Source organism: Catharus ustulatus, chromosome 30, assembly GCF_009819885.2.
Source record: "Catharus ustulatus isolate bCatUst1 chromosome 30, bCatUst1.pri.v2, whole genome shotgun sequence".
Taxonomy (NCBI): Eukaryota; Metazoa; Chordata; class Aves; order Passeriformes; family Turdidae; genus Catharus; species Catharus ustulatus.
In genome coordinates this window covers 2,602,219-2,617,847 of record NC_046250.1, presented here as the reverse complement: position 1 = coordinate 2,617,847, position 15,629 = coordinate 2,602,219, and the positions used below count along the sequence as shown (strand labels likewise).

General features: G+C 40.0%; 1 protein-coding gene across 1 annotated transcript in view; it reads left to right on the top strand.

Annotated features, from left to right (window-relative positions):
• The window catches only part of ZNF687 (zinc finger protein 687), a 39,423-nt gene extending 24,430 nt beyond the window's left edge, over positions 1 to 14,993 (top strand). The window contains exons 6-9 of the mRNA XM_033082883.1: positions 1,483 to 1,782; positions 3,767 to 3,879; positions 10,629 to 10,761; positions 11,828 to 14,993. Of these exons, the coding sequence (XP_032938774.1) occupies positions 1,483 to 1,782; positions 3,767 to 3,879; positions 10,629 to 10,761; positions 11,828 to 12,316 (1,035 nt within the window). The 3' untranslated portion in view covers positions 12,317 to 14,993. The remainder of the gene's footprint in view (positions 1 to 1,482; positions 1,783 to 3,766; positions 3,880 to 10,628; positions 10,762 to 11,827) is intronic.
• Positions 14,994 to 15,629: the final 636 nt, after the last annotated feature.

Below are 15,629 nucleotides of genomic sequence, written 5' to 3'. Positions count from 1 at the left end.
TAGGGGTGATTTTTTAGGATTTTTAGGGGGATTTTTTTGGATTTCTTGGGTGGATATTTAGGGATTTTTTGGGCTGATTTTTTAGGATTTGGTGGGGGGATTTTTAGGGATTTTTGGGTGGATTTTTAGGGATTTCTTGGGCAGATATTTAGGAAATTTTTTTTAGGATTTTTTAGGATTTTTGGGGTGATTTTGAGGGATTTTTGGGGGATTTTTAGGGATTTTTTGGAGGATTTTTTGGGATGATTTTTTAGGATTTTTGGGGATTTTTTGGGGGAGATTTTTAGGGAATTTTTGGGGGGATTTTTAGGGGGGATTTTTTGGGATTTTTTATGGCAGATTTTTAGGGATTTTGGGAGAATTTTTCAGGATTTTTAGGGATTTCTTGGGCAAATATTTAGGAAATTCTTTTTAGGATTTTTTAGGATTTTTTTAGGATTTTTTGGGCGGATTTTTACGGATTTTTGGGCGGAATTTTTTAGGATTTTTCAGAATTTTTTCACCTGGATCCCTTGGATTTTCCACCTAGGATTTTTCCCATTCCATGATTCCCCATCCTCCTTTCTTTAATAAATCCAACCCATTTCAACCCCATTATTTTTAATTCCCAGAACTCCCACCAAGCCCCGAAATCCAAGGACGACTCCTCCAAGAAATCCCCAACCCTGCTGACCCCCAAATCCAGAATCTTCCATGGATTTTTGGGGTTATTTTTTAGGATTTTTGGGGTGATTTTGAGGGATTTTTGGGGGGATTTTTAGGGATTTTTTTGGGTATTTTTAGGGATTTTTTTGGGGTAATTTTTTAGGATTTTTAGGGATTTTTTGGGGTATTTTTAGGAATTTTTGGGGGGATTTTTTCAGATTTTGGGGGATTTTTAGAGGCAGATTTATAGGGATTATTGGGGGAATTTTTAGGGATTTTTTGGGGTGATTTTTAGGGATTTTTAGGCAGATTATTAGGGCAGATTTTTATGGATTTTTGGGCTGATTTTTACGGATTTTTGGGCTGATTTTTAGGATTTTTTGGGAGGATTTTTTTTGATTTTTCAGGATTTTTCCACCCCAAACCATTCCAGGATTCCCCATCCTCCTTTCTTTATGATTTCAGGGACAAACCCCAGACCCTACTCCATGTCAATCCCATGGATTTTTAGGGATTTTTTGGGGTTTTTTTAGGAATTTTTGGGGGGATTTTTCAGGATTTTTCGGGATTTTTAGGGGGGATTTTTTGGGGGGATTTTTAGGGATTTGGGGAGAATTTTTCAGGATTTTTGGGGGAATTTTAGGGATTTTTTTGGGGATTTTTTGGGATTTTTTTGGGGATTTTTCGGGATTTTTTGGCGCGGATTTTTACGAATTTTTCAGGATTTTTGGGGGGATTTTTTAGGATTATTCAGCATTTTTCCACCCCAAACCACTCCACGATTCCCCATCCTCCTTTGTGATTTTATTGACAAACCCCATTATTTTTTATCCCCAGAACTCCCACCAAGCCCCGAAATCCAAGGACGACTCCTCCAAGAAATCCCCGGCCCTGCTGACGCCCAAACCCGAACCCCTGGACCCTTCCCTGCCCAAAAACTCCGAGGAATCCTCGAGCTCCTCGGAGGAGGAGGAGGAGCCCCCGAGCTCCCCCGAGCTCAGGAAGCCCAAACGGAGCCGATTCCAGCGCAAATCCGGGAGCAAAGCCAAGGGCGGCGGCTGGAGCTGCGGCGTCTGCCACTCGTGGTTCCCCGAGAGGGACGAGTACGTGGCGCACATGAAGAAGGAGCACGGAAAGGTGGGGAGTTTTTGGGATTTTTGGGGATTTTTTGGGGTTTTTTTGGGATTTTTTTGGGATTTTTTGGGGTTTTTTTGGGATTTTTTTGAGATTTTTTGGGATTTTTTTGGGGATTTTTTGGGGTTTTATTGGGATTTTTTTGGGATTTTTTTGGGATTATTTTGGGATTTTTTTGGGGATTTTTGGGGGTTTTTTTGGGAATTTTTGGGAAATTTTGTGGGAGTTTTTGGGAATTTTTTGAGGATTTTTGGGAATTTTTGCGGATTTTTTTGGGATTTTTTTGGGATTTTTTTGGATTTTTTGGGGGATTTTTTGGGGATTTTTTTGGGATTTTTTTTGATCTTTATGGGGATTTTTGGGGATTTTTTGGGATTTTTTTGGGAATTTTTGGGGATTTTTTTGGGGGTTTTTTGGGATTTTTTTGGAATTTTTTTTTGATTTTTTGGGGATTTTTTTGGGACTTTTTTGGGATTATTTGGGATTTTTTTGGGGATTTTTGGGGATTTTTTTTTATTTTTATGGGGATTTTTTGGGGATTTTTTTGGGATTTTTTTTGGGATTTTTTGGGATTTTTTTGGGAATTTTTTTTTAATTTTTGGGGATTTTTTGGGGATTTTTTGGGGATTTTTTTGGGGATTTTTTGGGATTTTTTGGGGATTTTTTTGGGATTTTTTTGAGATTTTTTGGGAATTTTTTTTTTTAATTTTTGGGGATTTTTGGGGATTTTTCGGGATTTTTTGGGAATTTTTTTTGATTTTTTTGGGGTTTTTTTGGGATTTTTTGGGGATTTTTTGGATTTTTTGGGATTTTTTTGTGATTTTTTGGGGATTTTTTGGGGATTTTTATGGGATTTTTTGGGATTTTTTTGGGATTTTTTTGGGATTTTTTGGGATTTTTTTGGGATTTTTTGGGAATTTTTGGGGATTTTTTAGGAATTTTTTTGAATTTTTTGGGGATTTTTTGGGATTTTTTGGGGATTTTTTTGGGATTTTTTTTGATCTTTATGGGGATTTTTGGGGATTTTTTGGGATTTTTGGGGGATTTTTTTGGGGTTTTTTGGGATTTTCGGGATTTTTTGGGGTTTTTTTGGGATTTTTTGGGGATTTTTTGGGATTTTTTTTGGGATTTTTTGGGAATTTTTTGGGGATTTTTTTTATTTTTGGGGGATTTTTTTGGGGAATTTTTTTATTTTTTGGGATTTTTTTGGGATTTTTTTGGGGATTTTTTTGGGATTTTTTTGGGATTTTTTGGGGATTTTTTTGTATTTTTTGGGATTTTTTTGGGATTTTTTTGGGGATTTTTTGGGATTTTTTTGGAATTTTTGGGGATTTTTTTGGGAATTTTTGGGATTTTTTGGGGATTTTTTTGGGGAATTTTTTGGGGATTTTTTGTGGGAGTTTTTTGGATTTTTTGGGGATTTTTTGGGATTTTTTTGGGATTTTTGGGGGATTTTTCCTGGGAAAAATCCATCGCGGTTGAGGATTTTCGCGGTAATTCAGAGCGGGATTTGAAGGAAAATCGAGTTCCGTGTTTGGATCCTCCTGGATTTGGGAATGTGAGAATTTGGGAATTGGGAATTTTGTGGATTTGGGAATATGGGAGTGAAGATTTTGGGGAATTTCCCCAGGATTTTTGGGATGATCCCGAGTTGGATTGGAGGGAGAATCGAGCGAGAATTTTTTTTCCCATTTTTTTCCCGTTTTTTTCCCAGATTTTTTCCCATTTTTTCCCAGATTTTCTGGTTTTTTCTCTGGAATTCTGATTCTCTTTATTTCTCACAGTCAGTGAAGAATTTCCTGTGCTGGGTTTTTTTTTCTGGGGATTTTTTTCCTTTTTTTCCCCATTTTTTCCCAGATTTTTCCCATTTTTTCCCATATTTTTTCCCCGTTTTTTCCCAGATTTTCCTTATTTTTTCCCCAAATTTTTTCCCCATTTTTTTCTCATTTTTCCCTGTGTTCCTGACTCTGTTTCTCTCCTCTCCCAGTCAGTGAAGAAGTTCCCGTGCCACCTGTGCGAGCGCTCCTTCTGCTCGGCGCCGAGCCTGCGGCGCCACGTCCGCGTCAACCACGAGGGCATCAAACGGGTCTATCCCTGCAGGTGAAAAATGGGAAAAAATGGGAAAAAAATGGGAATTTTATATGGGAATTGTGTGTGAAAAATGGGAATTTTATATGGGAATGGTGTGTGAAAAATGGGAATTTTATCTGGGAATTTTGGGGAAAAAATGGGAATTTTATCTGGAATTTCGGGGGAAAAATGAGAATTTTATATGGGAATTCTGGGGAAAAAATGGAAATTTTATATGGGAATTGTGTGTGAAAAATGGGAATTTTATATGGGAATTCTGGGGAAAAAATGGGAATTTTGTATGGGAATTGTGTGTGAAAAATCGGAATTTTATCTGGGAATTGTGTGTGAAAAATGGGAATTTTATCTGGGAATTGTGTGTGAAAAATGGGAATTTTGTATGGGAATTGTGTGTGAAAAATGGGAATTTAATATGGGAATTGTGTGTGAAAAATGGGAATTTTATCTGGGAATTGTGTGTGAAAAATGGGAGTTTTATATGGGAATTCTGGGGAAAAAATGGGAATTTTATATGGGAATTGTGTGTGAAAAATGGGAATTTTATCTGGGAATTGTGTGTGAAAAATGGGAATTTTATCTGGGAATTGTGTGTGAAAAATGGGAATTTTATATGGGAATTTAATATGGGAATTGTGTGTGAAAAATGGGAATTTAATATGGGAATTCTGGGAGGAAAATGGGAATTTTATCTGGGAAGTCTGGGGCGTCAAACGGGTCTATCCCTGCAGGTAAAAAATGGGATAAAACAGGGAAAAAATGGGAATTTTATATGGGAAATTAATGTGGGAATTGTGTGTGAAAAATGGGAATTTTATCTGGGAATTCTATGGGAAAAATGGGAATTTTATCTGGGAATTGTGTGTGAAAAATGGGAATTTTGTATGGCAATTATGTGGGGAAAATGGGAATTTAATATGGGAATTTTGGGGAAAAAATGGGAATTTAATATGGGAATTATGTGGGGAAAATGGGAATTTTATCTGGGAATTGTGTGTGAAAAATGGGAATTTTATCTGGGAATTGTGTGTGAAAAATGGGAATTTTGTATGGGAATTTTGGGGAAAAAATGGGAATTTTATCTGGAATTTCGGGGGAAAAATGAGAATTTTATATGGGAATTTAATATGGGAATTGTGTGTGAAAAATGAGAATTTTATATGGGAATTCTCTGTGAAAAATGGGAATTTTATGTGGGGAAAATGGGAATTGTATCTGAGAATTCTGGGGAAATAATGGGAATTTTATATGGGAATTCTGCTGTGAAAAATGGGAATTTTATATGGGAATTCCATGGGGGAAATGGGAATTTTGTATGGGAATTTAATATGGGAATTGTGTGTGAAAAATGAGAATTTTATCTGGGAATTATGTATGCAAAAATGGGAATTTTATATGGGAATTCTGGGCGGAAAATGGGTTTTTAATATGGGAATTCTGGGGCATCAAACGGGTCTATCCCTGCAGGTAAAAATGGGAAAAAATGGGGAAAAAATGGGAAAAAATGGGAATTTTATCTGGGAATTGTGTGTGAAAAATGGGAATTTTATCTGGGAATTGTGTGTGAAAAATGGGAATTTTATATGGGAATTGTGTGTGAAAAATGGGAATTTTATATGGGAATTGTGTGTGAAAAATGAGAATTTTATCTGGGAATTGTGTGTGAAAAATGGGAATTTTGTATGGGAATTGTGTGTGAAAAATGGGAATTTTGTATGGGAATTCTGGGGAAAAAAATGGGAATTTTATCTGGAATTTCGGGGGAAAAATGAGAATTTTATATGGGAATTATGTGTGAAAAATGGGAATTTTATATGGGAATTTTGGGGAAATAATGGGAATTTTATATGGGAATTATGTGTGAAAAATGGGAATTTTATATGGGAATTGTGTGTGAAAAATGGGAATTTAATATGGGAATTTTGGGGAAAAAATGGGAATTTTATCTGGGAATTGTGTGTGAAAAATGGGAATTTTATATGGGAATTGTGTGTGAAAAATGGGAATTTTATATGGGAATTCCATGGGGAAAATGGGAATTTTATATGGGAATTGTGTGTGAAAAATGGGAATTTAATATGGGAATTGTGTGTGAAAAATGGGAATTTTATCTGGGAATTGTGTGTGGAAAATGGGAATTTTATATGGGAATTGTGTGTGAAAAATGGGAATTTTATATGGGAATTATGTGGGGAAAATGGGAATTTTATCTGGGAATTGTGTGTGGAAAATGGGAATTTTATATGGGAATTCTGGGAGGAAAATGGAAATTTAATATGGGAATTCTTCTGTGAAAAATGAGAATTTTATCTGGGAAATATGTATGAAAAATGGGAATTTTGTATGGGAATTCCATGGGGGAAATGGGAATTTTGTATGGGAATTTAATATGGGAATTGTGTGTGAAAAATGAGAATTTTATATGGGAATTTAATATGGGAATTCTGGGGCATCAAACGGGTCTATCCCTGCAGGTAAAAATGGGGGAAAAATGGGAAAAAATGAGAATTTTATATGGGAATTTAATATGGGAAATTTGTGTGAAAAATGAGAATTTTATATGGGAATTATGTGGGGAAAATGGGAATTTAATATGGGAATTTTGGGGAAAAAATGGGAATTTAATCTGGGAATTGTGTGGGAAAAATGGGAATTTAATATGGGATTTCTGGGGAAAAATGGGAATTTTATCTGGGAATTGTGTGTGAAAAATGGGAATTTTGTATGGGAATTGTGTGTGAAAAATGGGAATTTTATATGGGAATTGTGTGTGAAAAATGGGAATTTTATATGGGAATTGTGTGTGAAAAATGGGAATTTTATATGGGAATTGTGTGTGAAAAATGGGAATTTTATCTGGGAATTGTGTGTGAAAAATGGGAATTTTATATGGGAATTGTGTGGGGAAAATGGGAATTTAATATGGGAATTGTGTGTGAAAAATGGGAATTTTATCTGGAATTTTGGGGGAAAAATGGGAATTTTATATGGGAATTATGTGGGGAAAATGGGAATTTTATATGGGAATTGTGTGGGGAAAATGGGAATTTAATATGGGAATTCTGGGTAAAAAATGAGAATTTTATCTGGGAATTATGTATGAAAAATGGGAATTTTGTATGGGAATTCCATGGGGGAAATGGGAATTTTGTATGGGAATTCAATATGGGAATTGTGTGTGAAAAATGGGAATTTAGTATGGGAATTCTGGGGAAAAAATGGGAATTTTATGTGGGGAAAATGGGAATTGTATCTGAGAATTCTGGGGAAATAATGGGAATTTTATATAGGAATTGTGTGTGAAAAATGGGAATTTTATATGGGAATTCCATGGGGGAAATGGGAATTTTGTATGGGAATTGAATATGGGAATTGTGTGTGAAAAATGGGAATTTTATATGGGAATTGTGTGTGAAAAATGGGAATTTTATCTGGGAATTGTGTGTGAAAAATGGGAATTTTATCTGGGAATTCCATGGGGGAAAATGGGAATTTTATATGGGAATTGTGTGTGAAAAATGGGAATTTTATCTGGGAATTGTGTGTGAAAAATGGGAATTTTATATGGGAATTGTGTGTGAAAAATGGGAATTTTGTCTGGGAATTGTGTGTGAAAAATGGGAATTTTATATGGGAATTGTGTGTGAAAAATGGGAATTTTATATGGGAATTCTGGGGAAAAAATGGGAATTTAATATGGGAATTGTGTGTGAAAAATGGGAATTTTATATGGGAATTGTGTGTGAAAAATGGGAATTTTATCTGGGAATTGTGTGTGAAAAATGGGAATTTTATCTGGAATTTTGGGGGAAAAATGGGAATTTTATATGGGAATTGTGTGTGAAAAATGGGAATTTTATCTGGGAATTGTGTGTGAAAAATGGGAATTTAATATGGGAATTGTGTGTGAAAAATGGGAATTTTATCTGGGAATTGTGTGTGAAAAATGGGAATTTTATCTGGGAATTGTGTGTGAAAAATGGGAATTTTATCTGGAATTTTGGGGGAAAAATGGGAATTTTATATGGGAATTGTGTGTGAAAAATGGGAATTTTATCTGGGAATTGTGTGTGAAAAATGGGAATTTTATCTGGAATTTTGGGGGAAAAATGGGAATTTTATATGGGAATTATGTGGGGAAAATGGGAATTTTATATGGGAATTGTGTGGGGAAAATGGGAATTTAATATGGGAATTCTGGGTAAAAAATGAGAATTTTATCTGGGAATTATGTATGAAAAATGGGAATTTTGTATGGGAATTCCATGGGGGAAATGGGAATTTTGTATGGGAATTCAATATGGGAATTGTGTGTGAAAAATGGGAATTTAGTATGGGAATTCTGGGGAAAAAATGGGAATTTTATGTGGGGAAAATGGGAATTGTATCTGAGAATTCTGGGGAAATAATGGGAATTTTATATAGGAATTGTGTGTGAAAAATGGGAATTTTATATGGGAATTCCATGGGGGAAATGGGAATTTTGTATGGGAATTGAATATGGGAATTGTGTGTGAAAAATGGGAATTTTATATGGGAATTGTGTGTGAAAAATGGGAATTTTATCTGGGAATTGTGTGTGAAAAATGGGAATTTTATCTGGGAATTCCATGGGGGAAAATGGGAATTTTATATGGGAATTGTGTGTGAAAAATGGGAATTTTATATGGGAATTGTGTGGGAAAAATGGGAATTTTATATGGGAATTCTGGGAGAAAAATGGGAATTTTATATGGGAATTCTCTGTGAAAAATGGGAATTTTATATGGGAATTGTGTGTGAAAAATGGGAATTTTATATGGGAATTCTCTGTGAAAAATGGGAATTTTATCTGGGAATTGTGTGTGAAAAATGGGAATTTTATCTGGGAATTGTGTGTGAAAAATGGGAATTTTATCTGGGAATTGTGTGTGAAAAATGGGAATTTTATATGGCAATTATGTGGGGAAAATGGGAATTTAATATGGGAATTTTGGGGAAAAAATGGGAATTTAATATGGGAATTGTGTGTGAAAAATGGGAATTTTATCTGGGAATTGTGTGTGAAAAATGGGAATTTAATATGGGAATTGTGTGTGAAAAATGGGAATTTTATATGGGAATTCTGGGGAAAAAATGGGAATTTTATATGGGAATTGTGTGTGAAAAATGGGAATTTTATATGGGAATTCTGGGGAAAAAATGGGAATTTTATATGGGAATTGTGTGTGAAAAATGGGAATTTTGTATGGGAATTGTGTGTGAAAAATGGGAATTTTATATGGGAATTGTGTGTGAAAAATGGGAATTTTATCTGGGAATTGTGTGTGAAAAATGGGAATTTTATATGGGAATTGTGTGTGAAAAATGGGGAAAAAAAAGAGAATTACCCTGGGGGAAAAAATTGATAATCCCAGTACCAAAATTCTCATTTTTAGGTGGAAATTTGATAATTCCAGTCTCAGAATTCTCATTTTTAGTGGGAATTTTGCAATCCCAGTCCCAAAATTCCCATTTTTGAGTGGAAATTTGATAATCCCAGTACTACAAATTCCATTTTCAGGTGTGAATTTTGCAATCCCAGTCTCAGAATTCCCATTTTAGTCTGGAATTTGGTAATTCCTGGGTCATAATTCCCATTTTTAGGTGGGAATTTTGCAATCCCAATCCCACAATTCCCATTTTTGAGTTGGAATTTTGCAATCCCAGTCCCACAAATCCCATTTTTAGGTGGGAATTTTGCAATCCCAGTCCCACAATTCCCATTTTTAGGTGGAATTTTGCAATCCCAGTCCCAAAATTCTCATTTTTAGATGGAATTTTGCAATCCCAATCCCAAAATTTTCATTTTTAGGTGGGAATTTTGCAATCCCAGTCTCAGAATTCCCATTTTTAGGTGGAAATTTGATAATTCCAGTCTCAGAATTCCCATTTTTAGGTGGGAATTTTGCAATCCCAGTCCCACAAATCCCATTTTTGGTTGGGAATTTTGCAATCCCAGTCTCAGAATTCCCATTTTTGGGTTGGAATTTGATAATCCCAGTGCCAAAATTCTCATTTTTAGTGGGAATTTTGCAATCCCAGTCCCACAATTCCCATTTTTAGGTGGGAATTTTGCAATCCCAGTGCCACAAATTCCCATTTTTGAGTTGGAATTTTGCAATCCCAGTGCCACAAATTCCCATTTTTGGTTTGGAATTTTGCAATCCCAGTCCCACAATTCCCATTTTTGAGTGGAAATTTGATAATCCCAATCCCACAATTCCCATTTTTAGTGGGAATTTTGCAATCCCAGTCCCACAATTCCCATTTTTAGGTGGGAATTTTACAATCCCAGTACCACAATTCCCATTTTTGGGTTGGAACTTGATAATCCCAGTACTACAAATTCCATTTTTAGGTGTGAATTTTGCAATCCCAATCCCACAAATCCCATTTTTAGGTGGGAATTTTGCAATCCCAGTCCCAAAATTCCCATTTTTATGTGTGAATTTGATAATCCCAGTCCCAAAATTCTCATTTTGAGTTGAAATTTTGCAATCCCAGTCTCAAAATTCCCATTTTAGTCTGGAATTTGGTAATTCCTGGGTCATAATTCCCATTTTTAGGTGGGAATTTTGCAATCCCAATCCCAAAATTCCCATTTTTAGTGGGAATTTTGCAATCCCAGTCCCACAAATCCCCATTTTAGGTTGGAATTTTGCAATCCCATTACCATAATTCCCATTTTTAGGTGGAAATTTGGGAATCTCAGTCTCAGAATTCCCATTTTTTCTCCCCAGGTACTGCACAGAGGGCAAGAGGACGTTCAGCAGCCGCCTGATCCTGGAGAAACACATCCAGGTGCGCCACGGCCTCAAGGGCACCGACCCCGCGCGCAGCCAGGAGGTGCTGACGGCCCGGGGACCCGGCCAGGTGGGAATTCTGGAATTCCAGAATGTTCCTGGGGTTTGGGGGGGTTTCCTGGATTTTTTGGGATTTTTTTTGGGATTTTTTGGGATTTTTTGGGGAATTTTTGGGGAATTTTTGGGATTTTTTTGGGGATTTTTGGGATTTTTGGGGGAATTTTTGGGATTTTTTTGGGGTTTTTTGGGGAATTTTGGGGGATTTTTAGGGATTTTTTGGGATTTTTTGGGGATTTTTTGGGAATTTTTGGGGGATTTTCGGGATTTTCTTGGGAATTTTTGTGATTTTTTGGGGAAATTTTTGGGATTTTTTTTGGAATTTTTGGGATTTTTTTTGGAATTTTTGGGATTTTCTTGGGAATTTTTAGGGATTTTTTTGGGATTTCTTTGGGATTTTTTGGAGAATTTTTGGGGGATTTCTTGGGAATTTTTATGATTTTTTTGGGAATTCTGGGGGATTTTTTGGGGATTTTTTTGGGGGGATTTTCTTGGGAATTTTTGGGATTTTTTTTGGGAATTTGGGGGATTTCTTAGGAATTTTTTTAGATTTCTTGGGGATTTTTGGGGATTTTCTTGGGAATTTTTTAAATTTTCTTGGGAATTTTTGGGGATTTTTGGGGATTTCTTGGGGATTTTTGTGATTTTCTTGGGGATTTGGTGGATTTTCTTGGGAATTTTTTGGGATTTTGGGAGATTTTCTTGGGAATTTTTTAGGATTTTTTGGGGGATTTTCGTGGGGATTTTTTGGATTTTCTTGGGGGTTTTTCTTTATTTTCTTGGGAATTTTGGGGGATTTTGGGGGATTTTCTTAGGAATTATTTGGGATTTCTTCGGTGATTTCTTGGGATTTTCTGGGATTTCTTGGGTGATTTCTCGGGAATTTTGAGATTTTCTTGGAGATTTTTTTTTATTTTCTTGGGAATTTTGGGGGATTTTCTTGGGAATTTTAGGGCTTCCTGTCCTTCCCACCACTCCCAACCCCCCAATAATCAATTCCCTCCATCCCAAACCCCTCTCTAATTAACCAACCCCCCTCTCTCATTAATTAATAAATTAATTAACCCTCTGCCTGCCAGGCTGCGAGCCGCAAGCGCCGCCTCTCCTCGGACGACTCCTGCAGCGAGGAGCCCGACAGCACCACCCCGCCCTCGCAGTCGGCGCCGTTCCGCTGCAGGAAATGCGGCTTCCAGGCTGCCACGCGCGCGGAATTCCAGGCGCATCTCCCGCAGCACCGCGACCGCGGTGGCACCAACGCAGCGCAGCAATGCCGCGATTGCGGGCTGTGCTTCGCCTCGCCCGGCTCGCTCGGCCGCCACCGCTTCATCTCGCACAAAAAGCGCAGAGGGGCCGAGGAGGGCGCGGGAGCCGGGGGGGATCCGGGCGGGAATGGCGCGGCGGAGCCGGGAACGGGAACGGGAACGGGAACGGGAGGGGAAGGGGGAGGATCCAGGCTGGAGTGCAAAGTGTGCGGGAGGGGATTCGAGAGCCAGCTCAACCTGAAAACGCATTTCAGGACGCACGGGATGGCGTTCATCCGCGCCCGGCAGGGCAACGAGGAGAACTGAGAAATCCCTGGAATGATTGGGAATTCTGGGAATTCTGGGAATTCTGGGAATGGCGTTCATCCGCGCCCGGCAGGGCAACGAGGAGAACTGAGAGTTCTAGAGAGTTCCTGGGATTCTGGGAATTCTGGGAATGGCTTCATCAGGGCCCGGCAGGGGAATGAGGAGAACTGAGAATTATTCCTGGGATTCTGGGAATTCTGGGAATGGCTTCATCCAGGGCAGGCTGAGGAGAACTGAGGGTTCCCAGGGAATTCTGGGAATTCAGGAATTCTGGAAATGGCTTCATCCGCGCCCGGCAGGGCAACGAGGAGAACTGAGAGTTCTAGAGAATTCCTGGGGATTCTGGGAATTCTGGGAATGGTGTTCATCCGTGCCCGGCAGGGCAACGAGGAAAACTGAGAGTTCTAGAGAATTCCAGGGATTCCGCAAAAATCTGGGAATGGTGTTCATCCGCGCCCAGCAGGGCAACGAGGAGAACTGAGGGTTCCAGAGAATTCCAGGGATTGGGAATTCTGGGAATGGCTTCATCAGGGCCCAGCAGGGGAATGAGAACTGAGAGTTCCAGGGAATTCCTAAAAAATCTGGGAATTCTGGGAATTCTGGGAATGGTGTTCATCCGCGCCAGGCAGGGCAACGAGCAGAACTGAGAATTCTAGAGAGTTCCTGGGATTCTGGGAATTCTGGGAATCTGGGAATTCTGGGAATGGTGTTCATCTGGGCCAGGCAGGGGAACAAGGAGAATTGAGAATTATTCCTGGGAATTCTGGGAATTTTGGAAATCTGGGAATGGTGTTCATCCAGGCCAGACAGGGGAATGAGGAGAACTGAGGGTTATTCCTGGGAATTCCCAAAAAATCTGGGAATTCTGGGATTCCTAAAAATCTGGGAATTCAGGAAATCTGGGCCTGGCAGAGGAATGAGGAGAACTGAGAGTTCCAGGGATTGGGAATTCCCAAAAATCTGGGAATGGCTTCATCCAGGCCTGGCAGGGGAATGATGAGAACTGAGGGTTCCAGAGAGTTCTGGAATTCTGGGAATTCAGGAAACCTGGGAATGGTGTTCATCCGCGCCCGGCAGGGCAACGAGGAGAACTGAGAGTTCTAGAGAGTTCCTGGGATTCTGGGAATTCTGGGAATGGCTTCATCAGGGCCAGGCAGGGGAATGAGGAGAACTGAGAATTCCAGGGAATTCTGGGAATTCTGGGAATGAGAATTACCAAAATCCTGGGAATGGCGTTCATCCGCACCCGGCAGGGGAATGAGGAGAACTGAAAATTCCTGGGAATTCTGGAATTCTGGGAATGGCTTCATCCGGACCTGGCAGGGGAATGAGGAGAACTGAGGGTTCTAGAGAGTTCCTGGGAATTCTGGGAATTTTGGAAATCTGGGAATGGCTTCATCCAGGGCAGGCTGAGGAGAACTGAGAGTTCCAGGGATTGGGAATTCTGGGAATGGCTTCATCCAGGGCAGGCTGAGGAGAACTGAGATTCCAGGGATTGGGAATTCTGGAATTCAAGAAATCTGGGAATTCTGGGATTGATGTTCATCCGGGCCAGGCAGGGCAACGAGGAGAACTGAGAGTTCTAGAGAATTCTGGGAATGGCTTCATCCAGGGCAGGCTGAGGAGAACTGAGAGTTCCAGAGAATTCTAGGAATCTGGGAATTCTGGGAATTCGGGGAATGGCGTTCATCCGCGCCCGGCAGGGCAACGAGGAGAACTGAGAGTTCTAGAGAGTTCTGGGAATTCTGGGAATTCTGGGATTGGCGTTCATCCGCACCCGGCAGGGCAATGAGGAGAACTGAGAGTTCCAGGGATTGGGAATTCCCAAAAATCTGGGATTGGTGTTCATCCAGGCCTGGCAGAGGAATGAGGAGAACTGAGGATTCCTGGATTCTGGGAATTCTGGGATTCTGGGAATGGATTCATCTGGACCAGGCAGGGCAACGAGGAGAACTGAGAATTATTCCTGGGATTCTGGGAATTCCCAAAAATCTGGGAATGGCTTCATCCAGAGCAAGCTGAGGAGAACTGAGAGTTCCAGAGAATTCTGGGAATGGCGTTCATCCGCGCCCGGCAGGGCAATGAGGAGAATTGAGAGTTCTAGAGAGTTCCAGGGATTGGGAATTCCTAAAAATCTGGGAATTCTGGGAATGGTGTTCATCCGCGCCAGGCAGGGGAATGAGGAGAACTGAGATTCCTGGGAATTCGCGAAAATCTGGGAATTCTGGGATTCCCAAAAATCTTGGAATGGTGTTCATCAGGGCCAGGCAGGGGAATGAGGAGAACTGAGGGTTCTAGAGAGTTCTGGGATTCTGGGAATTCTGGGAATGGCGTTCATCCGCGCCCGGCAGGGAAACGAGGAGAACTGAGAATTTCTGGGATTCTGGGAATTCTGGGAATGGTGTTTATCTGGGCCAGGCAGGGGAATGAGGAGAATTGAGAATTATTCCTGGGAATTCTGGGAATCTGGGAATGGCTTCATCAGGGCCAGGCAGGGGAATGAGGAGAACTGAGGGTTCTAGAGAATTCTGGGATTCTGGGAATTCTGGGAATGGCGTTCATCCGCGCCCGGCAGGGCAACGAGGAGAACTGAGGGTTCTAGAGAATTCCAGGGATTGGGAATTCTGGGAATGGCTTCATCAGGGCCAGGCAGGGGCTGAGAAGAACTGAGAATTCCTGGGAATTCCCAAAAATCTGGGAATTCTGGAAATTCAGGAAATCTAGGCCCGGCAGGGCAACGAGGAGAACTGAGAATTCCTGGGATTCTGGGAATTCTGGGAATGGTGTTCATCTGGGCCAGGCAGGGGAACGAGGAGAACTGAGAGTTATTCCAGGGATTCTGGGAATTCTGGGAATGGCTTCATGCAGGCCAGGCTGAGGAGAACTGAGAATTCCCTGGGATTCTGGGACTGGGAATTCCCAAAAATCTGGGAATCTGGGAATTCTGGGAATGGTGTTCATCAGGGCCAGACAGGGGAATGAGGAGAACTGAAAGTTCCAGAGAATTCTAGGAATCTGGGAATTCTGGGAATGGATTCATCCAGGCCAGGCAGGGGGCTGAGAAGAACTAAGAATTCCTGGGAATTCCCAAAAATCTGGGAAATCTGGGAATCTGGGATTGGTGTTCATCCAGGCCAGGCAGGGCAATGAGGAGAACTGAGAATTCCTGGGAATTCCCAAAAAATCTGGGAATTCAGGAAATCTGGGATTGAACTCAGCATTCCCAAGAATCTCAGAATTCCAGGAATTTTAGGATTGCCTTCATCAAGAACTCAACATTTTCAAGAATTCCTGGAATTCCCAGGAATCTCAG